Source organism: Ambystoma mexicanum, chromosome 13, assembly GCF_040938575.1.
Source record: "Ambystoma mexicanum isolate Mex_15411 chromosome 13, UKY_AmexF1_1, whole genome shotgun sequence".
NCBI classification, from domain to species: Eukaryota; Metazoa; Chordata; class Amphibia; order Caudata; family Ambystomatidae; genus Ambystoma; species Ambystoma mexicanum.
The window spans coordinates 519,143,285-519,168,164 of NC_090938.1; the positions used below are offsets into that span (position 1 = coordinate 519,143,285).

At 45.5% G+C, this 24,880-nt stretch overlaps 1 protein-coding gene across 3 annotated transcripts in view; it reads right to left on the reverse strand.

Moving 5' to 3' along the window:
- Nucleotides 1-24,880, reverse strand: part of BRCA1 (BRCA1 DNA repair associated) — a 560,494-nt gene that overhangs the window by 484,599 nt on the left and 51,015 nt on the right. For all 3 annotated transcript variants that reach the window (XM_069634200.1, XM_069634199.1, XM_069634201.1), the window contains exon 2: nucleotides 10,977-11,078. In XM_069634200.1, coding sequence (XP_069490301.1) covers nucleotides 10,977-11,056 — 80 coding nt within the window. In that variant the 5' untranslated portion in view covers nucleotides 11,057-11,078. The remainder of the gene's footprint in view (nucleotides 1-10,976; nucleotides 11,079-24,880) is intronic.

Sequence of the window (24,880 nt, forward strand, 5' to 3'; positions counted from 1 at the left end):
GCTCCTGGGTGTCGGGGATCACCCTTCAGGCAGGAGCTACCAGAAAAGAACCAGGAGCTACCAGAAGATGCTACTTTAACTTAAAACAAAATGTTTAAAAAGAATTTACACCCACTGAGGGGGGGGTGCAGCGCAACCAACACCAAAAGGCAACCTGGCGCTAAAGCTGAGACCAATGATCAAAGAACCAAGAAGAAAGGACTAAAACAAAGTATTGAGAGAATTCCTGAATTGCAAATGCGCAGATACTACACGTATGCCCATTATTGTTGTATTTAAATATGCACTAATTATTCTTTATTAACTTTCTTAATTACACAAAGTTCACATCAAATAAACATGTTTGTAAGGCACCAGTTGGCCAGACGAGCCGAAAGTAGCTCCTGGTAGCTTGTGGCTTCAAGCTAATCAGGCTCTCAAAAGCTAGTAGCAGGAGTTAAATAGCTCCCATCAATTTCAAACCCTGGAAAGGACATACAAAGTAGGCAACAGAGGCCTGCCGGTTAAAGTGCCTTTACATAACAGCATTACTGTCCTGAAAGACAGTTATGGGGTACGAGTATAACAAACCAGGGAACGGGACTGTCGGATGTCCACATTTTGAACAATGAGATCCTAAGGCCAGTCTTTACACGTTTACAAATTATATCGAGTGGTGCGACGGCAGAATGCAGGAGCGGTACATTGGGTGATTTGTTTGGAAAGGAAGTTGGGAGGATTTGGGAGCTGCAGCCATTGCTAGCAGGTGGAGTTTGGGCCTGGTTCTTAAGAGTTCCACTGAAGAGATGGCTTTGATGGCTGAGGGAGCATTCCAGTGGAGTAGGGCAAGTAGGAAAAGAGTAAAAACCAGGTGGTTGTGCAAGGGGGTTTGGGGGACGGATAGGCTGTGAAGAGTAGAGGAACAGAGTTCGAGGCCGAGTACAGTTAAATGTGAGAACCGTGAAGGTTTCTCCCTAGCTAGTTCACAGATATCTGTCATCCAGGTGGCCAAGACACGGCCATCTCTATTGAATTCAGTTCCTGGGGGTGGACCAGTGATGGAGGATCACCTGGAGGGGGAGAGGGACACCGATGGGTGAGACGCGGTATCCCCCTTCCTTAACACCTTTTCCCCATCCTACCACGTAGGACATTCAAAACCACTGCCCTACCCCAGCCCCAAACCCCCCTTTTCTGACATGAACACTTTCACACGTTATACCAGAGAACGGACTAACACCAGAGCCGTTTGTTTACCTGACATGTCCCAACACAAGGGTCAGGCAAAGCCAGGCAATGGATCAGAATCACACACACCCGACGGCCCTTTTCCCTTCCCCACAGGGATAAAAGGTGGAGCAAGAGATCACAGTACGAACAAGACAGCACGACGAGACGGCTAACCTGGCACGGCAGTTCAAGAGAAGGAAAAAGGCGACAGGAATCGAGAGGGTGGCAAGGAGAGAAGTAACCTTGCCCTTTTCATCCCAAGCATGCAGACCCTTCGCGGAGGAGAGCTCAAGACCGAGAACAATAGCTCAAGTGTCATGCAGCAGATGTCAACGGTACATGGGGAAAGCCTAGGACGATAAGCAGGAGCGAGGGAAGCTCCTGCGGCAGTGGTACCGGCCTCTACTCCCGTGAAGCTGAAAGCAAAGCGGTTCATCACAGCCGGTGAGTCGAGGTGAGAACCGATAAGAACCGGGCTGTGTTGAATGAGACGCGCAAAGTGGCAAAGTTGAACGAAGTTTAATTTACTGTGTAAAGAACTGTATAATGTGTTAAGAGGAGACCAGCTGCAGAGGGGAAAACCGGCACCATGTGGGTGCTAACTCAAGACTCTGGTCGAACCCCATCAGAGCCAAACTAAGGGTACCAGAAGGCCGTAGGAGAGTCGCCATAGGTGGTCTAGTAAAAACCCTGTACAATCAAAAGACTTTATTGACACAAGTGTGAAAGCAAGGGAAATGAATCCCGCCATAGGAGAAAGCAAGGGAAAATTATCCCGCAAATGCAAGCAAATGTAAAGTTGGCAAGAGTGAGCCCGGCTGAGGGCCGAGGTGAACTGATGAGAAGGGGGCAAGTCTAAAGTCCCAGGAAAAAGTGTGTTGACAAGAGTGAACCTGACCGAGGGATGTCCGCTTGAACTGTTTGAAAAGACATTAAGATTTGTGAGCAAAGGAAAAGCCGTAGTGAAGCCAGAGAAGGGAGGTTGAAATGAAATAAGGGTCAGCGCCCAGAAAAGTGGGACCCCGGGGTGAATCCATCACCCCAAACAAACTGAAAAGGCACTTTGTGGTTGTTTGCTATTTTATTGACCTTCAAAGGCAAGAAACTTTTTGTGGAAAAAAAGACTTGGCCGTAGAGGCATTTGAGAGGTGGAAACCGAACTGTCGTCCTGTGCTGGAGAAAGCTTGTGAACTGTGCTGTGCTCCAAGATCCCTTCTTACCGAGTGCAGGAGAAGGGAGATCCAAGCCATCATATCCAGACACATTATTTGTGTACACACCCCTTTTGTATTTGTTAGAAAAAAAGTGTTAGAGCACACCTATATTTATTCAACAATTTAACCAATTCATAAACGTTTAGGTGCGGGGGAGGAATAATGACCTTGACACAAGATCATATAACAGTAAATGAAAGAAGATGTATGAACTCTCCCGTCCCCAGCACACTGGATGGCTGAAAGCTCAGCTGAAATTTAAATGCAGATGAATAATAGACATTCAAGAAACAAAACAGTGTAGATAAACCCATACGGTTTAATTCAATTTGTAGGAAAAAAGTTTCAAATTGATGATACATGTAGAGTTCAAACAATTCCAATCGTGCTCTACGCATTCGGGGGTTGTCCCCCTTCTTCAAGAGCAATCGTACTGTAATTCAAGATCCAAACCACACTATTTAGAAATCAGACCTGACTCGTAACACAAAGAGCATGATCTCCATAAGCACTAACAGTGTATCCTAAAGCACACAAACCCACATTTACCACTGGTCTATTCCTGAACCAACAACCTGTGACACTAGGGTGGTCCCCAATAGTGACATTCTAACTTAATTGCCCATTAACCCTCATATCTAGTGGATAATCACACCCATGCAGTAAGTGCAAAGGCTGACGCCAATAAGTACAACCAAACATCTACCTGGCCTTCGAAAGTAAAGAAGAATGTAGAATACCCTTCAAGATCTGTTTTTTTTTTTTTTAAAAATGGGTGATGTTCACATAAACAAGGTATTTCAAAATTGTAGTCACACAATGTGCCAGCAACCTTGAAGAAAGTCCAACCACTTGCCAAACCCACTAGTGTGGGTGTAGTGGGGTAATTCATCAGATTCCACTGGCATTTGTAGGTCTCAGACTCCGTATTTGTATAAATCCTGAAGAGCCGGCAGGACAAATGAATGTCTTGCTAACAAGGGAAACAAAGTGCATCCCAAATATAGGAATTAACACCATGGATGCATGGTCGAGATTCCGGCATCTTGCCCCAGTAGAAGTAATCAAATGAACGTAAATCAGCATGAAATTACCTGATGTGTTAGAAAGCCCAGCGCTCTTTGGTGCAGCGGTCTCCCAGACGGCGTGAACGTCAGTGAAGTCTGTCATTTTCCGATGTTAATGAATGCCTCTACCTACAGTGACCAGGCAGTCGCGTGAACGACGTGATGACATCACAACTGCGGGATGCGACGCAGCGCGGAATCCCTGTCACCATATTGGAATGGGACCAGACAAATTTTGTACCGTAGATAAAGAGTAAGCCACGGGTGATGAGCAACTGTGAAGGAGGGAGGGAGGGAGGGAGGGAGGGAGGGGTAAGGTTCCCAGGTGGCATATGGGATGGCAAGGGGATACTGCACCTTCCCATTCGGTGTCCCACTCCCCCAGAACCCCTCATCCATGTGATCCTCCTGCTCTGGTCCCCCCCAGGGGTCTGGATAATAGCGATGGCCATGTCCCAGCCACCGGGATGACAGATCCTAAGGGACTAGTGTGTTAGTCACCCTCTGGTGTCTCAGTCACCAGAAGTTATTTGTACCCAAGACAACAAACTAGAAACATATATGTGTACCACTGGAGACAGACAGTGACATGAGTCTGTAAAATTCTCTCTCCCTCTCTCAAAATGATCGGCCGTTACATTTGTTTATGCCCCACATAAGAGTACTTTTGAAAGTTGCGAGTTCGATGGACAAGCCAACCACCTATCTATATTTGCATATGCAATTTTCTTCTAGTTTTTTCAAATAGGATGTGGCTCAACTACCCCTTCTGAAATGGGTATGCCAAAAGTAACTAGGTGATTAACCCAGTCTGGAGTACAGTGAGCTCTGCGAACCAGAAAGGCTAGCCTACTAGGGTCTTGCTTACCGAGCTGCACACGACCTGAAGGTGGCATAGGACCGGCCCTCCCAGTCCATGCCCTGTATCTGGGCCACAGAAGCAGGCATTTAAGTCAAGCACCAATATAGGGTACATCTTCCTTTTTCAAAAGACTCACACCCCCAGCTGTATTTTAAGATAATGGCAGAGGATAGTTAGCTGAATAGGATCTTCAGCCACTTATACACCAAAGGACAGGAGGACTCAACCCACCATGGGGACCCTCAAACACTATGCTCCAAATACCCATGACGAAAACAAAAGACAATGCAGATCCTGCTTAATGGTCATTGGGGTCACACATGGGACTGCACAGGCAAAGGACAGTGCATCTTACTTGATAAGATAAGTGGGCACCCTCACAGAAATCAACCACCAAAAGCAGGTGGCGATGACAACAAACCCTGTAAGTAACTGTAGTGCTGCAGGGTTCCGTAAACCAGTGAAGGGGCCCCTCGCAGACGGACACAGAACAGACCCACAACTCCAGATACAGACAGAAAACTACCCCTCTACTCTTTATGACCCAGGCAGTAATCAGATACCAACGATTCTTACTCAGGCATATGCACATGCCTGTAACTATGCTGATGTAACTATCACTGTAACTACCCATGCACATGTACATACCTATAATTATGTAAATTGTAACTTTATATGCACCTGTATATAGTTATCCATGCAAATGTAACCAGGCTATAAGTAATCTTGTTATGTTGTGCGCCCAGCTACCTAAGGGTTCAGGGCGCCCTATAAATAATAAACAAACAAAAGAAACAAACACTGCATACGATTTCATTCCAGGGGATACAGTGCGTCAGTTAGAACCCTTGCAACACTGTTCAGAAAGGAGATCACAGATTAAGCAACACAGGAGCCAGCAAAGTCCACAAGTAACTGCGGCGAGCAAGAGCAGAACTGGACACGAAAAGTAGGACTTCCACCTGGATTAAAGATGGCTGCCAAGCTTCTGAAGCTACAGAGCCATAACAGCTGCAAATAGTTTCATCTGCCAGAGAGAGTGAAAACATAGTTTTATGTTAACCAAAAAACAAACTATTTAGAAAGACCGAGCGGTCTTTGTAACTCAAACTGTCATGCCCTTGTTTTACACGCACAGGGGCTGACAGGAGAGGGAAGTCATGGGAGAGAGGTGTGTTGGTTATTGAGGGTGAGTAAGAGCACACGTGCATGAAGGCGGGCGCTAGTGAGGGAGGGCCGCCGCTAGTGATGGCAGGCACATGCTTTCAAAAGTGCATGTTGGGTATTCAATATTTGTGATCATTTTACCGCCTAATTCTCATTCGACCCGTGCCTCTGGTTTATTTCGACTTGCATTTGTCATTTGGTTCATTCGGCATTCCAATTGGTTCATTTGAATTTCGTCACGGACACGCAGCCCCTTGGAGCACCTCAGCTTCGAGTGACATTTCCTCTTCACTCATCGGTACTGTGCAGCTGCCTGAAGGGCACGCATCGCTCCACTTCTGCTCCATCGGCTGGCTTGCTGTTAACCGCAAGCACTGCTCGCATGTTCGATGCTTCTCCCCACGAGCTGGCAGCTTGGCAGCGCCTTTGCTTCCATCTCCTTTTCTCCCAGCTACAGCTGCTCCTTTCCTACCATGGAGGCTCACATAAGTGTGGATTTCTGGCAGCCCAAATCGCCCTGGGCTCCACAGGTCATCTGCCAGTGTCCTGTCTTCCTCTCAGGCCGCACCACGGCTGCCTCCTCATAAAACGAGTTCCCTGCTGGTCTCCAAAACACCGGTCTCCCTGTTGGTCTCTGTGTTGCTGGTTTCCTCCCTTCATATACACCTGCAACCCCAGGACAGGTTGCAGGTGTGCGTTTTCAATTAGCATTGCCCAACTACAATTAGAGGGACATGCCTTACCTTTCTAGTACTCTGCAGGCATCTTCCTCATCTCAGTACTAGAGCAGGGAAATGACCCATTTGTGTTCACTACTGCTAGTCGCCTCTTCCTCGTCCAAGTACTGTAGTAGGTCAAATGAGAAAAATGGAGTGGAGCCATTTTATAGTAGCCCATAAAGGCTGGGGGAGGGTTAGGTTGGTCTTCACAGGAAAAAGTGGGATACCATGCCTGGCCTGTGGGTACCCTTTTCCCAATCCCCAAGGACCCTCCACCCAAGTGATCCTTTCTTGCTTCTCTACCCCCAGGTCTAGGATCCGAAAATCATGGCTTTTCCCTGGTCACCTGAACAGAGGATCCATGACTTGCAGAATTAGGAGGAGTGACATAATTAGAGCCCAGATCATCAAAAACAGTCCTTCACTTCAATTGCATGGTTAAATCCTAAAGGACTATATTCACAATCTCGGTAGGGTTCAAGAACTGGCCACTACAAGAGCAAACACTCATGGAAGAGGCATTGAAGTCGCTTCATTTGGCTGAAGCTCATGCTACCTCTTCCAAACCTCCCACACTCACCAGTGTCAAAAGCAGTACTTTTTCATGACTCTCAGGGGAGGCGGGGCTCAACATTTAGATGAGATGCATAATCTGCGATGCCAGTGGCAGCTTGCTCCATTACATACAAACATCCCCGGCAGCAGACAAAGTCTATGTGAGATGTGGCAAGCCAAACCATTTCACCAAGGTATGCCCCATACAATGTCCTACTCCCAACACAAACCAACCTCCTCTCCCATTACCACCCCCAAAAGCCAAGGTGGCGGCCCTGGTGAATGAACAGGAGGCACAAGAACCACAGCCTAGAGGGGAGTACAACATGGAGGATATGTTCTTTATCTCTGCAGTGCTTCAGAATGAAAAAAGGTAATCATGCAGCCTCAGTGCTTAGTGGGGAGCCTTTTAAGGCAGCTGCTGCTCTTGATAAACACCGGGGCTTCGATAAACGCCATGCAAACGTCCGAGATGCTGCAAACACCTTCCAAATCCACCAAACCGAGAATCATTGCTGCTTCCCCTGGATTGAGCCTTCTACACCCTGGTCTCATACACAACTGTTCTTCAACACCAGCCACATTCTACGTGACATCAGCATTGAAGGACACACCTGTCAGCTGCAACACAGCCGAATGTTTGGGTCAAGCTCATTTTGCATACCAAGTATACAAAAAAGACATTGAGAAGCCTCTGGAGACCCATCAACAACCATTTAACCAGATTGGCTGCCTCAAAGGTCAGGAAGTACGTCTCTATATTGATCTAGCCGGTGACGCTGCGGTATAAGAGAATTCTGCAGTATAAGAATTCTGTTCCTCGTTCGGAAGAAAGTAGAGGCAGAGGGGGATGAGGTGCAAACACCATGGCTCTCCAATTGCAATTGCCCACAAGTCGAAACAGTCGAGATGAAGTAGGGATCTGCGTGGATATGTGGTCTCCAAACCAGGCCATTTGACAGGAGAGATCCAACACAACCCCCCAACACACCTCCTCATCATGGACATCATCATGGCTGATCTACAGGGGGGCAACTGTTTGCTCAACCATGGACCTGAATGCAGGTGGGACAAGGCTAGGTTTCCGTCCCACATTGAGCTTTGTCGATTCAAGAGGCTCCGTTTTGGGGTGTCTTCCATGGCCGAGATGTTTCAACACACTATCGTAGGCGTTCTTGTGGGACTCGAGTCATCAACATGAGCAATGAGATGTCCATACATGCTACATCAGAAATGGAGCACCTTAAAAGCCCAACAGTAGTAATGCATCACCTGAAACGGGAGTTAACGCTCAACCGACGGCAATGCTGATTCTTAAGATTCCACAGTGGACTTTGAGTTTTTCCAGAAGTGTACGTCACCTAATCTCCACACATTGGAGGACATTAAGACAGCCAAGGCCACAGCATCCCAGGAGGTGTGCAGCTTCCTGGGAATGGTGAACTTTTGCAGGCGCTTCCATACCAATCTTGCCACCATCAGGGAGCCCCTTAAAGCACCGACAAATAAGGACTGCAACTGGACCTGGAGTCTTTGAGGAAAAAACTGCGTTTGACATCAAAACGGCTCCCAGTGCTGAAACAATGGCATTTTCAAATCTCCACCCCCACTAATCTGGCAGTCTATGCCAGTCCAATAGGGTTGAGCATGGTGCTTGGACAGGTGGACATCAGGGTAAAACAGAGACTGATATATGCCAGCAAGGTACATCCCCACCGAGAGAAGATATTGTCAAACAGAGCGAGATGCTCTCACGGTCTTGTACACACTTCCACATACATTTTCGGTCGCCCAGTGAACATTTTTCACAGATCTCCAACCTTAGAGCCCCATAATGATGGGATGTGTGCCACTGTTCACTATTCTGCTCGAGAAATTGCTCCTGCAGCTCCAGGACTGTAGGGCTACATTCCTTTTCCAGCCATGAGTGGGTAATCACTCTCATCATTCCACAGAGGCAGCACAGCCAAGAAGGAGTTGGAGGAAGTCGAAGATTTCGTCAACAGTGTCACAAAGGCTGTCATCCCCAATTCAATGTCCCTATAGGACTTATTGCTATCACCACACGGAATGATGCACTATAGGCTAAAAACCAGCACTGAACGCCTGTGGTGCAAGCTTTCTTAGCCTATTAGAAGGTCAGGAATGAACTGACGGTTAGGACAGAAAGTGTGTTTAGAGATTCAAGGCTGGTCTTCTCTACAGACCAGGTCATACAGCTGGCCCATGTCGGACATCAAGGAACAAACAAGATAAAGCCTGTCTGCATGAGACAGTTTGGTTTCCTGACCTAGAAGCAAAAGGTAGAGGTGGCCATGGGCCACTGTATACAGTGCCAAGCAGCAGGCACATTGGCTCATCTCCCTCCTATCGCATCACCTCCAAAGGCAAGTAAACCCTGGAAGGCACCATAGAAATTAGGTCTGTGCAACATACAACACTTTCTCGTGGTGTTCGAAAACATTCGAGATATTCTGAGGTAAGTTTGTATCCTCTACTACCAGAGACCCTTTTCCCAGTGCTGGAACAAAGGTTTACAGCCAATGGCATTACAGAGTCGATCAGGTCAAAAACAGTCTTCCCTTCAAAACAAAAGGTTCCATCAATTCATAAAATTCTATGAGTTCACTCTTAAGCGTATCACTCCAGGCCGGCAAATGGGGTAATGGTTTGCTTCACAAGAACGCTCAACAAGGCATTCCAATTTGCCTACAAGAAAGATAAACAACTGGAGCCCCAGCGGATATTATCAGTTGCTTGCAACTGCAGCTGGCTCCGCAAATTTGCCAGAACTGAGATCCCACATAGTCCAGTCACTGGCTATGACCATAATCACTATGACGCCCAAGTGCCTCGAATGAAATCAAATGCAAGGGGACTCAAGTGGAACACTAGAGAATGAGCACAGCTACCCAATGAGTGAACCAGCCGTCCACAAATAGGGTTCCCGACGATTAAACAGAAGAATGCCTGGACAATTCAGGGACTACATTGTAGAGCAATATAGTCACTGACGTATCAGCGTTTCAGTTGCTTCTTATGGACTAAAAAATGCTTGTTAAATCGTTGATAAGACATGTTATGACTTGGGACTCCCCTGCTTTCTCTGGAACATCCTACATCACTAAAATAATTAAAAAGGGACGCCCGGCTCAGGCAGCGCCAGTCCAACTTACATACGGAGTGGGGCGTACCTCTTTCAGCAGCAGCCTCACCATCGGTGCCCTGAACTGTTGCCACACTTTCAGGTTGCAGCGCAACTGCGACTTTCCAGTGTGAATGGCTGCGGTAGGGGAGTACCACTTGCGCTGTAATTTGGTGGACAGAACTTGTTCTTACTGAACACATTCATTAGATCTGCACCAAACTCAATCGGGACTCGCTGATCAGGCCAGTTACAAAAACTAAAAGCACCTCATTTTGCCAGCAGCAAGATGGCACGGGCAGCAGGTTCAGACAATTACATTGAGTAGTGAACCTTCAATGCGAGGCCCCACACTCGCTTTACCGGCCTCAGTTTCACCCACAAACCTGCAGGGTTTGAAATTAAGATGCAATGAGCAGGAGCTAAAACCAGCTCCTCAGTGTTGGACATCACCCAGAAGGCAGGATCTACCGCTAGGGAACCAGGAGCAAGTCCCCAGCACACGCGAAACCAACTGCCACATGAGAATGCATGTACTACCTTTTTGTCCATTATGTAGGATTTATTGTGTAAAATGTGAACTAGATGTGTCCCAATTCTTCTTTATCCGCATTTTCAAATACTCAAAGTTAACGTAACATATGCATGATTGTAAGGCAACAATTGCCTGGGGAGCCAAAAGTAGCCGTTGGTTTTAAGCTAACGAGGCTCTCCTAGGCAACAAGCACAAGCTAAAAAGCTCCCCTCAATTCCGAACCCCGTACCCGCCTACAGAACAGGGTGCTAGGAGACCCATACCAAAAGGGGCAGTTATACTTTTGAAGAGCAAACCTCGGCCCGGGTATTGGCCCCAATCGCTCTATAGAGAAAAAGGTTGGTCATCTAGATAAGGGTCTTAAGACACAATGTGACACAAATGTCATAAATGTCATAAAAGGGCACAATAAGCTATATTCTCATGCTCACATCTAGCACCTCCTGGAACCACCAAAATGCACACCAAAGTCTGACAAAAGAACCTCGAAGTCATACACTTACCAAATTGGGCATTCCAAGTTCTTCCCCATGATTGAGAGCACATCATGCACCTCCTCCATGTCCAGTACGGAGGAGGACATTTTCTGTTCTCCAGAATATCACCTACGGGAATGAATGTTTAACATGTTAGTATCTAATTGAGGGGCTGCAAACCTTACGTCAACAAATGCGAGAACACGTGCAGAGTTTAGAGTTAAATATGAAAGCCTCCACAATGACACTTTGTATTAAAAGGATGTTTTCAATGGATGAAACGTTTTTGAAAAGTGAAAGAAAGGTCATCCAAAAAACCTACACAAAGTTGCACCTCCAGGAATGCTTTTATTTTTTTTATTGTAAAGTTCCTTATTAGATGCGTGGATACCCAGCTACAGCAAGGATTACTTGGCACTCATAGTTTGCTCCTGAATGCAGCCCAAGAGCCTGCTTAGCCTGACACAAACCTTCCCATAGCTACTGTAGATTCCTCAGGCCAACAAATGCACAAAGTAACATTAACCGCTTTGTGTTTGGAAATGTGTATAATGGAGCATTAATCTAGAAGTCTTTTAAAGCTGAATGGGTTGGACAAAAAGTTACAATTTGCATTTCATGTGGATGGTCGATGAGGCAAGTGTGAGAAACCTGAGGGGGGTCCTCACATCTACTCCCCTTGGATCCTCTGTTCTGGTGGCCAGGGAAAGGCCATCGCTATTCGATCCGGACCCTGGGGGAGGAGATGTGAAGGAGGATCCCCCTGGATGAAGGGTCATTTGGGATTGGGGTGAGGATAGCCGCAGACTAGACCTGGTAGCCCCCCCCCCACCCTTTTCTGATGAGAACCAACCTTACTCTCTCCACCTGTCTTTATAGACGGTTGCCAATCACTTCCCCTCATTTACCCACATTCATGTACTGGGACGAGGAAGAAGCAACTACGAGTAGGTCACACTGTCACTTCAACACTCTGGTACTGAGACGAGGAAGAGGCCTGAGGACTGTTTTGAGGGTCAGGCATGCACCAATAATCATGTCAGGCAATTGAAGCCAAGAGTTCACACCTGCAACCTGTTAAATGGTTGCAGGTGTATAAAAGGAGAAATCAAGAGCAGAGGAGAGGTCGAGATCCAGCTGGGTAGGAGAGCGCGGAAATCCGAGGTGGAGCAGGCAGAATATGGGCCGGTGAAAAGGACACGACTACTGCAGAGAAGCCAGAAAGAGACAGATGCCAGAGTGGCCCATGAGAGGGTCAAGAGCTGTGGAGAGCCCTAGGCCGTGTGTTCCCAGTGGGAGTTGGGAACACAGATCTCCCAGAGGCAGCCGACAACAGGAGAGTCTGGAAGAAGCGAGCACTGCTCGCCGGAGCTCCCCAGGAGTGAAAGAGGAGCAAGCAAGAACCTGAGCTCGAAATCAGCACACCGGTGAGTGACAGGGAACGTGTGTGTGTGTGAAAGAGGAGCAAGCAAGAACCTGAGCTCGAAAGCAGCACACCGGCGAGTGTGTGTGGGAGTGTGTGTGTGTGTGGGAGTGTGTGTGTGTGGGAGTGTGTGTGTGGGAGTGTGTGTGTGAGAGAGGGTGTGTGAGAGAGGGTGTGTGAGAGAGGGTGTGTGAGAGAGGGTGTGTGGGAGTGTGTGTGTGTGCGGGAGTGTGTGTGTGTGGGAGAGTGTGTGTGTGGGAGAGTGTGTGTGTGGGAGAGTGTGTGTGTGTGGGAGAGTGTGTGTGTGGGAGAGTGTGTGTGTGGGAGAGTGGGAGAGTGGGAGAGTGGGAGAGTGGGAGAGTGGGAGAGTGGGAGAGTGTGTGAGTATGAGTGTGTGTGTGTGTGTGTTTGTGTGTGTATAAACGTGAACTATTGAATACCGAACAAGTTGCCAAGCACATAATGAGTTTTTAATGCAGGACTGGAAAATATAGGAGTATATCGCACAAATGAAACTGCAAGTGATGTGCATTTGGGAACCAGGTGAATTTAAAGAAACAGCATTTGCGGACAAAGTGAAACAAGTAAAAAGCAAAATACTATGGATAGTGAAAACAAAGTGGTAACCAGGAGAAATATCACAAAGAAAGTGTGCGACAGTCACATGGTGGTAAAGGCAAGAAGTTGTTAAACCGAAGCATATGTGGATTTATGACAGATACAGAAAGGAAGCCTGTGTTGTCAAGGAAGTCAGATCAGAAAGCCTGAACTGTTGCAAAGTGCCATGGGTTGTCGGTTGCGCGAACTGTGATGGGTGTTCGTGTGGTCTGACAACTGTGCCTAGACCGAGGAACTCTGACTTGGAGTAAGGCAAGGGAAGTCAAAAGGCTGGGCAGCCTAAGATTGTTTAAGTGACAGAAAGAAAAGGCAAACTAAGCAAGTTAATTTGTAGCCAGAAAAGCTGGCTACTTTGGGAAAGGGAACCCCAAGATCCTTTTGTGTGGATCTGTGTTGAACTTGGGGAAGAGAACCCCGAGACCATTTTGTGGAACTGTGTTGAACTTACTGACTCGGTACATCCTTAGTTTATTTAGGTTGGGAAATCCCACCCTTTTTATAGGCCAAGTTAGGCCTTACACCATCCTGACATTTGAACTAATAAAAGATCTTTTGTTTGAACTGGTTGTCTGTCTTGCTCCATGATGCCTTCACACAAGGCAGTAGGTGTTTACATACTTCCACCCCACTGGTAGTCCCAGTGATTGGGTGATCAGGATACCCTGGTGCTGCTGGCTCCTACTCGTTAAATCAATTTCAATTACAGACTTGTGTACACACTTAACCCTACTCACAATCCTTCCACGGTATAGCTTATTTTTTTGTCTCTCTCACTCACACCCCTCCCTCCTCTCCAGCTCGACCGGTAGTGAACAACTTTCAGCAGCGAGTGGGAGGCTAGGCTATGAACAGAGTTAATGACTGCTTGAATAATAAGAAATGCTTCTATAATAGTTTTGATTGATTACTATGATAATTACAATAAAAGTATCTGTAAAAGAAAGCGTTGCCAATGATATTTTTTAAAAGCGACATGGGAATGTTCATACATTATGGCCCAGAAGTACAATTACATACACATGCACCAGGAAATTGCCATAGATATAATGTCCAAGTGCTTTCAAATATAATGACTGCCTTTTAATAAAATGTTATACAGAAACCAGCTTCTTTTAGATGCGTCTTAACCGCTTAAAAATGCAAGCGTTCAGAACATAAGGCGATCGCAGTTTGTATTTCAACCCCAGAACATTAAACAGATCATAGCATTTTAATCGTGTGCACTGAAACCAGCGTAAGATCAGGCAAGTGTGGCACACTGAATACATTAAACTTCATCCAGCCTGTCCCATAGCACTTTGTAAATCTTTTAAGGCAGAATCAAAAACTAATGTGTTGCTTCAGAAATACACACGTTCGACAATACAATGAAGCCCATTAGAAGACATGGTGAGGTAGGGCCCAACATCAGTAAACAGCGTCATACACCTCAGTGAACCAAACGCAACACCACAACACAAGCGAGGAAGTAGGCAGCTGCTGACTCACCTGTGGCGTAAATAAGCCAAGAAATGAACTCTTGCACATGTTGACAAGATTTCTATTGTGAGCACATCAATTTCTGAGCACATTGAGCCCTGGCTTTAAAAAAATAAACACATAGACAAAGTAGCAGCGTTGATTTTATTTTCCAGAAAAGTAACTTTATTTTGATCTGTGCTTCGATAGCATACATATTAGTAACCACCCCAAGCTTGCAATGTTTAAGTGCTTAATAAAGATGCCCTATAATAGATCTAGTTATCAATTATTTACTTAAAGAATAGAGCAACTTTAGCGCTCTTACTTTAAAATTTGACTGGGGGTTTCTATATAAGGGCGCAAAATGTGGACTTGTCATGGCTAGCGATAATGGACCTGTGGCGAGTAAGAAATGGTGTGCCGTTTATGTACAGCATTCAGGTTGCGAGTGACTGCTAGCTAGCAGCTAGCAACTTTTCCTCTATTCTAGATTGACTGTTAGTCAGTGGGTAGAAAAACAACAGATAGAACGTGTAAATATTAATAGCCAGGGATTTACCAGAATCCTAAAAACGTAATCAGTACTTCTCTGTCCTCACTCCAACTCTACAGCCCTGGACCACGACCCATGTAGGCGCATGATTTCCCCCCCCCCCCCTCATATCAACTCGAAAGGACATCTAGCCGGAAGCAATGGCACACACATAGGCTCCCTTTCTTCGGTGACACAATTTGGCTGATGCTGTGGGTTCTGAGTGGGACCACTAACGGCCAGGACAAGGACGCCACAATACCAGATTGCCCTTTGACACCTCCAGCATGCAGGGTAATTGGGCTATCCACTGAATGACCGACTGGAGGAAAAAGTTACAAGGATGGCTTGGGCGCAGAGATTGTGGTTATTTTTTACAGCAGGAATTCAGTTTTAATTTTACACGTGCAATACCACTAGTGTACAAATCTGAGAAAAAACGCAACAGGTTAACAAAACTGCACCCCATGGGGCGAAATTCAAAAATTGCAAGCTATTAGCCAGATATAAAAATGTCACTTGCCACTGCAATTCTATTCATACACAGCACACAATTTCTTATTTGCTAAGGGTCAAACATCACTAGCAAATGGCTACCTACTGTCGAGTCAAATTGTGAACTCTACTGCATCAGAGCACAAATAAATGACACACGGTGTCCATTAGAGAACAAATATAAATGGGTGTATAAATACAAAAAGAAGGAGTGGGATTGCATTGCTGAGCAAACATGGGCAAGGGATCAACAAGGAAGAAAAAGCCTAGACCCACTCAACTGGATGAATTAGTGTAGGTCCTGTAGGAATAACAATGAGGCATGTGTGGTTTCAGAAGGTATTCTTTAATTTAGGTTACAAAGCAGAGGACACAACAAAGTCATTGTGGTATCACAGAATGTTTCGTCTGAGTCTCCAACAACCCATGGACATTCAAGGGCTTACTACTGCATCCTGGGTTAAAAAAAAAGGGAGCCCCCCCCCCCTCTATTGAACACTTTAGGTGGAAGCATGGACCAACCAGTTCCACGGTGGCAACCTGGTTATTGCAGGAGACCTCAATACACACTTGGTATTTGAAAATCAAGTAACTGAGTATGATGGGGAACGGCATTTGTGATTCTAAGGGCTCAGAGGGGTGACCTGGGATGGGGAAAACTGCATTGAGTTCGACTTGATGTGTCTGAACAAAACAAAAACAAACAAAAATCACTCAAAGGTTTGCCCCTACCCTGCACTTGGTCTAATGGTAGGCACTCCTCTGTAGTTGATTACACATTTGTAGATCACAAGCTTTGGGAACGCAGCAGCAGGGTGGAGATATTGGAAACCCAATTAAGTGATCACTTGTTGATTACCTGGACTTAAAGACTTCTGCATACTCACATTTAATTAAGTTACCTCCAATTGCACAACTCGCCTTCAGGGCAACTGTATTATTTGGTCCGATTGCAACGTCAAGAAGAGATCATCTATTATTACGTCCGACTGGCTCATTAGAAAACTGGCTAAATAAGCATAATTGGAATTTTAAATTGATGGGGGATTCCTTGGGGCTGAGGCTACTAATGTCATCTCGCAGGCCCGGCCAGACCACCAAGCAAGAGGGTCTGTTTGGTATGGCCATTGTGGGATGTTTTTACCCATCCGTTCAAGCCCTACCACAAAACTGTGCATTACTGGCATTGAAAACATCATGATGGCCAGAACTCCCCAGAAAGTGCACAGGGAAACATGAAGAATAGGCTGGCACCCATTTTTGCCTATGTTTGTGAGCACAGGAGGGCACTGCCTAAAACCACCATTGGGCTACACACACAGTCGCCTGAAACCATTGGAAATGGCAATGCCGATTGCCAAAAGCAACCCAGAACTGTTGGGAATTCATTTTCTTGATGTCAAAAATGTGCTAAAATCATGGCTCACAAGACCACTCTAAAGATTCAACCTTCTTGTGGGGTGTTCCACATCACCACTCTACTGTAAGGATTCCCATCAAAACAATGTTAAGCAAGGATCATATACTATCAAGTAAAATCCCCTTTTTGAAATGGAATTAATTCAAGACAGATCCCAAAAATGGGTGCAGTACCGGCATTGGACACAAACCTGCACTAGCAGTCTAAACTCTGACTGGGGACCTGTATTGCAGAAGCTAAACAGCATCCTGAGCTAGCTGGGACTTCAAAGGTTTGTTCCCAGGAGGCAGTCTGATTCCATTAAAACAGTTCAAAGGGCCTCTGTCTATGGGAAGCATTCACACCAGCCCTTACCAGCAACAGCCCAGGAGATCACATGGTCATGCTAACCAAATGCAGAGTGGCCCCCTGGTCTGCTGACCTCAGTCAACACAGTAGACTCTTTCCATTGAATAGGGTATGCAGATTTTAGGTGTTTACTGTCAACACACTGCTCTGGGAGAAACCAGACATGTGATCTCTGACTTGCCAAGCTTCTGGGGGCAGACCCAAACACTCAAGTGAAGTGAAGGCAAATATATGTTTTATAAGAATACTGATAACTAATTGTAACTAGATGACAGAAATGTACAACTTTGGGATCTTTAAAAGGGCACATTCACTCCCAGTTCAAGACTAGGCTGGTCGCTCTGTGATGTTCTGAGGCAAAGCCCCAGGAATTATGAATACTGCAAACACTGTATTTATGCTAGAGACACAATAACTTAGATTTATATGCTCAGGAAGAGGGTACAGGTCTGTGTAGAGATTTGATGAAAAACCAATGTTGCAAAAACTACCAAAAACGAAAATAAGTTGTCATTTTTGAATGCAAGCTCTTAGAAACATCAGAGTTGGGCCAGAATGTACCATATGTAATCTGTAATATGTATATGTAATGTCAACCACTTGGGTATCTGGGAAATATGTTTAGTTATGAAAATGATCTTCTAAAGCAAAAGCAAAGGGGCGTTTCTTCAATAGACTAAGACTGACTCACTCTGACACACTATCCCTTCTCAAATCAGGGACCAAAGAATCCTTTGACCTATCAGATCACGAGAGGGCTGGGCATGCAGAATGAGCCGACCCACCCACTTTCTAAAGACATAAAAAGAGCCACTGGAAGCTAGACAGGGACATTCATTTTCCAACCTTCAACTGAATTCCTGCACAGCATGCTGACGGAGAACTCCAGACCCAGAACTCCAGAGATCCAGACTAACTCCAGAACAAAAACCCAAAAGAGCTGAACTCTTCAGCAGGGCTCAAAATCTTTTGCAAACTATTCAACCGCCGGGCTGTGCGGTTTGCTGCTTGATAAGAGTCCTGTGTATCCAGAACAGAACCAGTACCCAGAAAGCGGTGTGGTATCCAGAATCCTCTTGATCCAGACCAGCAGAACCAGAGACCCAGACCAGACCGCTGTGAACAGAACCGGTGCCTGATTGACCCGCCGAGCAGAGAGAACCGCAGCTTAGCTTGTTGACCAGATCCGCAACAAGGCCATTCCTTTCAAATTTATAGTGCGAGTACCCAGCTAGAACTGTGCAGAACCCATCTCTTAGCTTAAAATAATCTGATTCAAAACATTTAACCTGTCCAAAACTGCATTATAGAATCGTGTGTTCCTTCTCCGATTTTAAACCTGTAAAAGTGTAATTTGCCATTTTGAATCATTATTTAATTTCTGAAAAACTACCTTCATAAACTCCTCCCCATCTCTTGAACTGTTTGTGCTAGGAAAGAGATTTAACTTTCATTTGGAAGCTACTCCTTATAGCGCCTCCGTAATTGTGCTCGACGCACTCGGAAAAAGTGCAGCGATTTGACATTTGCTTCATTTCAACCTCGTGTAGAAAGATCTGTCCTTTGCTTCCATTCCTGAAATCTGTTTTCAACCTGATAATCCCTCATTAATCATTGTTAGTGTTGACTTGAACCAATTTAAAGTATCTCTCACTCACCCTGAACCTCTAGAGGGAATTAAAATCAATTTTAGCATATTTCACTCCCTTGCAAATCACCTGAAAGTCTTTCGCCTGTGTTTCAAAATCATCCCTGGTGCTATAAGCTTGCTGGGTGGGGGGGGGGGGGGGAACTGAATTCGTATTGTACTGTGATTGTATTCCTGAAGACTGTGTGTGTTACTTCCATCTCCTTACATTGCATAGGGGAGTAGTGAATTGTCAGAGACAAAGTGATCATATTATCTTTTGCTGAAATCTTATCAAGTTTATTTCCGTACTGCCTTTTATTCATCTTTGCATCTCCTATAAAGCATTCTCAGCTACCTTATCCTCTATACCACTCCTAAGTAATTAAACCAGTGTGCTAGTATATCATCCATTGTTGATCACTGTCATATGTCAAAGTGTGATATCAAATATTATTTTATTATCAAAGTGTGATACATCTATTGTTTAATTTTTCAAATAAACCTTTTTAATTTGCAAAACAAACCTACTTCTTGGCTCAGTGAGGTCAGGGGATTCTAAGAGAGGGGTTTTATACAAGGGTTCATCATCCAGATTATAACTTGTCATAAAAATATATAAATAAGGGCTTCCCTTGAGCAATCCCAGACAAGGCACTGATTTAGTGGGAATGCTTGATTGGATTCATTAACACCATCCAAAAACGGAAATGTAAGTTTTGCAAAGAAAAAGCTCAGGTTGGGAGGAATGTAGGTCTGGCAAGTCTACAGTAAGGGAAAAGGATTAGCTCTCTTAATACCAACTACAAGAATTGCTTAGAAGCCACAGACACAGTATGCCCAACAGTAATTGGAAATTCATGTTCTCGTTGGTTCATTCCAATGACCGCAAGACATTTTGGGCATACTATAGGCAATATCTGGCCAAATCTAGTGGGCAAGAGCTTAGTGCGGTCCAAGAAGCAGCCTGGATGGTACACATCACAGAGTTATATTGGTTTAGGCGGACAGGTTCACGGGCTCCGGCTTTTGTAAGGCCTCCTGCTAAATTCTTTGTGTGATGGGATTGGGACGCTGTATTCATAAGAATTAACAACTTGAAATCATTGAGGACACCAGGGCCTGATACAGTAGCAAATATAGTGTAAAGGCAAACCCTGAGTTTTGGGCCACTCAACTCGCAGTTATTTCATGGCATCCTAAATAGTGGCCGTATCCCTGACAGCTGGAGGGAGTAGATTCTTGTTCCTGTGTTTATGAGTGGAGACAGCAATGATGCTTGCAATTACAGATTACTTGCCTTGTTGGACTGTAGCTCAACAATAATTGCAGCGGTTTGTTAACACGCCTGACAAAGTGGGCAGCGGAGAACCCCCTCAGTAAATTTCAAACAGGGTTCAGAAGGGGTCACACTATTACCAACCTGCGCACATTGCATTATTTGACTGGGGAAACTTTAGATCCAGATGGAAAGTTATACTTATGTTTCATTGACTTCTCCAAAGTCTTTGATTCAGTCTCCCGACCTTTACATTGGGAGAAACTGAGCAACTGGGGCGTGGTCCAGCTCTGTTGTACTTCATCCATCTCCTATATAGTGATACACTGGTCTCTGTGCGATTGAATCAGGAGGGCTTCCTAACAAGTAAAATAAAACACCAATAGAGGCCTTAAGCAGGGGTGCAGCCTGGCGCCCATCCTGTTCAATCTGTACATTTCAGACCTGGGTACTGCCTTTACCTCTGTTTGTTCCTTTCGCCCCAATGATCGGCCTTGGGTCTGTGTCCTGGCTGCTCTACGCGGATGATATTGTTTTAATAGTCCGAACGCAGATTGGGCTCCAGAGATCAATCACTGCCCTGGGGATCTATGCTGCAGCAAACCATGTAACTATTAGTACATTAAAAACTAAGATTTTGATAATAGTAAACGAAATGTGGGTGGTCAATTTGTTTGGCAACTGGGTCCGCTCCCTTTGGAGGTGGTGAGCAAATATATCTATTTAGGATTCCAATAAAGACCCTAACTACTAAGAAACTTTTTGAAGATCACATTACTGCAAACATTTGGAAAAAGTGGCAGCTAATAAAATGATATTGCTTGTAGAAGAGGTAATAATGTAGAGGGGTTGGTAGCAATCTACAACATGAATTTAGTCCCTGACATGCTATACGGTCTGGAAGTCTTAGCCGAGTCCTAGGTGGAATGGTTTGAACGCATAGAGGGAAGAATACTACGGGCTATACTTTGTGTCTGTTAGGAAAGATTACCATTTCATGTGTAATTTTCCCTCCAGTTGTGTACCCCACAACTTTTTACTTTGTCTAAACACCATAGTCTGTCTGACTTTGCCAGAGGAGCACATTCTGCTGCACTCCTCTGGGCTTTTTTTCGCTCACTTTATTATGGGGAAACTGACATGCCCTTAAAGACAGTCAGTTCTGGGAAACTTTGTTTCCCTTAGTCCTCGTCTATGTTGCAACTTTTCTGCAACATGTTGCAAGTGCACAATGTACCTTACAGTACAGTGCACTTGGGTCTTACTGTCATTTCTAAAGGTCCTATATACTCTCGAAGGATTTTTTAGGAGAAGTGCAGATGTGCCTTGGACAGGGCTCGTGGCAGCTTATCTTTTCATGTATTTGTGACCCTTTCCTGCCAGGTAAACCGTAGTTCCCGAATAGGTGGCCTGGCTCCAAAATGGCCATGCCACGAGTTGGTTTGTCCTGTCCTTTGGCCATCTTGCCCCTTCACCTTCCCCAGGTCGAGCCGACCCGGGTCAGCCTCATTTCAGCATGCATTCCCTAGCGAAACGCCAAGCTTTCGCAGGCTTCTGCATCCCTTGTGTGTGTGCTTCCAGGATGTGGGCTTGACTGTCTGGTTCCAATACACATCCTGGGTGCCAGAGAGTCTGGTGTGCTGTGACTGCCTTGGAGCACCGTGGTCCATGATTGGCCCACGTATGGTATGCCTGTATGTGAGCAGATCTCCCATTGGGTCCTCTTCGTTTTGGAGCAAAGGAGATTTTGGATAAGAGAAGGCTCCACATACCCATACCATGTTGATCTCTGGAGTTCTCTCTGAACAAAGGATAGGATCCAAGTATCCTGAAACTAAGAAGCCGAGTCGTGGAACCGCTGGAAGGTTTGGCACAGTCCTAGAAGGTCTGCAAAGACGCTTCGACCCATTGGAATAATGGGACCAACTATTCTCGGCACCTTCAACAAACCCTGCAAGTAAGCCTTGTCTGCAGTGTCCCTGGGCCAACCAATGGTCTGACCAGCTTGCGCAGGACCTTTGCTCTGATACCGCCACCGTTCCGAGGAGGCCCTTGAAACTTGGTACATCGCAAGCTCTGTCTTCACAGCACACTCACATCTAATTTCGTACACTTGTCATTCCCAGGTCTGGAGTAAATGGAGAGAGCGCCCGAACCAGAGTACACACGGTTACTGTGTCGCCCAGCCGTGGTGACTAACTTTGCAAACTCATTGCAGCTGTGCTCCTCTGTGCCCTGAAGCCTGCTACAGTGGAACTGGCCCGATCCATCCACCAGAAGCAGAGAAATCGCAGCTGTCCCGTTTGGGAATCAATGTTGCATCTTTGTCACTGAAAGCCACAGAGCCGCAATACTGCCGCATTTGAAGCTGCAACCGAAGTGGACTCGACTGCCGCAGTTTGGTCTGGAGTGTGCTAGGGGTTGGCGAGTAACCATAACCGGTGGCCCCTAGCGCATACATCCATTTTTACACACGAGGGGCCCCTGATGGCCCCTCTCCTTTCCACTGATAGTGCAAACTAGTTAACTATTCCCAAGTCTTGGAACATGTCTGCCCGCCCTCCACGAACAATGGGAACCCGTTCTGCATCACCTCACCGTCCTGAGCTGCTACAGCCCCTACTAAAGACCCTGTTTCGCCCATCTGCACTACCGTGTGCATCAGCATCGCAAGTACATTTGAGCACTAGGCTCCCCTCATTTTAGTGATTGGACTGCCTTTCAGTTAGGATTGTGTTTAATGCAGAACGGTCTAAAGACTATTTACACTACCTGCTTCCTTCCCTTTTTAGGTTGAGGACCCATTTCGTGCATTAACCCTTTACGCCCCTTTGGTCGTGTATATATCTATATTGATAGGATTGTGTTGGCTTAGAAGTATTACTGATTGTATTTGTGTGTTGAAGTTCAAAGGCCTTGAATAAATGTACATGTATTTTTAATATATATACACACACCTAACTGGGAGGGATTTGTACTGTCCTTTACTCTGTGTGCTCTTTCAGGTCTTTCAGTCACCCTCACCCCCTCCTGGGAGCTAGTCTTGACCGCCGCCAATGCTATCTTGATTGGTCTGGCTTGTCCAGAAGGTCACCTTGTTCCAAGAAACTAGGCTGGCCTTCTGAATATCTGCCCACCAGGTCAGAGTTCAGAAATCCGTCTTAGCTGTGTCCTTCCGCCGTTCCAGTGAAAGTGGCTGTTTAGAGTTGGATGGTCCACTCAATTCGCACAAGATGGTTAATTAGACAATCTAAATTATATGGTGAACTAGAGGATTGTCTGGATGAGAATGGCACATTAAAAAGGCACTAATAACCGAAAGGATGGACTCTGCGAGCAAGAATGGTTTTTAAAAAATGTCCTCTACGCCCAATGGCCAGGATATATATATATTTTTTAAAAAAAAGGTCACTGCAGTGAAACGTGGTCTTAAATGCCACAAGGATGCAGGGGAAGACGTGTTATAGTGAATTCAGCTCAGAGTTTTAAAGGTGAACTGCCATTGCCATAAGTGAGGCGAAGCTTTGGCGATTCATCACCTACTTACGGGTCAATCTCTTGCCTACATGAGAATATATAGGTTGGACAAGTTCTCCGGCATAGGCGAGGCGCTGCAGACTTTGCAACAAAACATGCGAGACCGCAAAGCATATTTTAACGAACTGCCGGGTGTAAAAAATAGTCTATGGAAAGGCGTATGCCAAATTTGTGTCCCGGTTAGACTACACTGGTTCCAATACATTTTGGGGAGCAATATTCTCAGCCGATTCCCTGGTTGTCACAGATGCCGCTTTTTATGTATGGCATAAATTCATGTTTGCCATAGCCGAATTGGTGGCATCATGTAATAATGTTTCAGTTGTTAAGAATGTGGTAATTTTATATTTATTGTAAACTAGGAAATAGACAATTGCTGTGATAATGTAATAATGAAAGTACTGTATTCTGGTTTTACATGTGCCCATGGTTAGGATTAGCCAAGAGCACGAAATGATGGTTTTTTTTTTGTTTAAAAGTACCTCAACATTAATGTTCTTGTTGGAAACATGTTCAGATATGTTACCCCCCCCACCCTGCCCCCCAACTCCCATTTCGATTGCAACTCTTTGTGATAATGGTATATTGCTTACTCCATTTAAAGGCATGAGGGTCTTTGTACCCCAGCAATTTAAGCCTACCAGGATTTTGCCACCAGAACCATGAGCTACTGCGTTGGTACAGGTTGGAAGTAACAGATTCCTCCCCTTCCAAGAGTCTGCTCTTTCCCTAATCTCAGATATGTGGTTTCAGAAGCTGAAGACCTAAACTTCAAAGGCCCTGAGCATGATTACCCGTTACCCACTCATTAAAAACAGATCCCTCATTTGTCTGCATATTACAGAGTAGGAGGACCCCACCTCACTGGATAACAATCATCACAGAAAAGGGGCAAGGCCAGAAATAATATAGCTAGACTATACTTCTCACGGGGTCTTATAAGGCAGGCGGGGGAAGGGTTACAGAAATTAATCCCAAATAAAAACACTGTGCAAGAAAAACCAATACCGTATGCCTGCTGGGATTCCTAGGTCTACGGTACTGCCCCTAACCAAGACGTTTGACTAGAAAAGGATGTGAGGTACAATGCAAAGTCGTGAAGAGGAAGTGCCAAGTGTCATCCACACCCCAGCCACCCCCTTTGTAGTACCCGGTGACGTATGAAGAACAAATAAACCAGCAAACATCAGC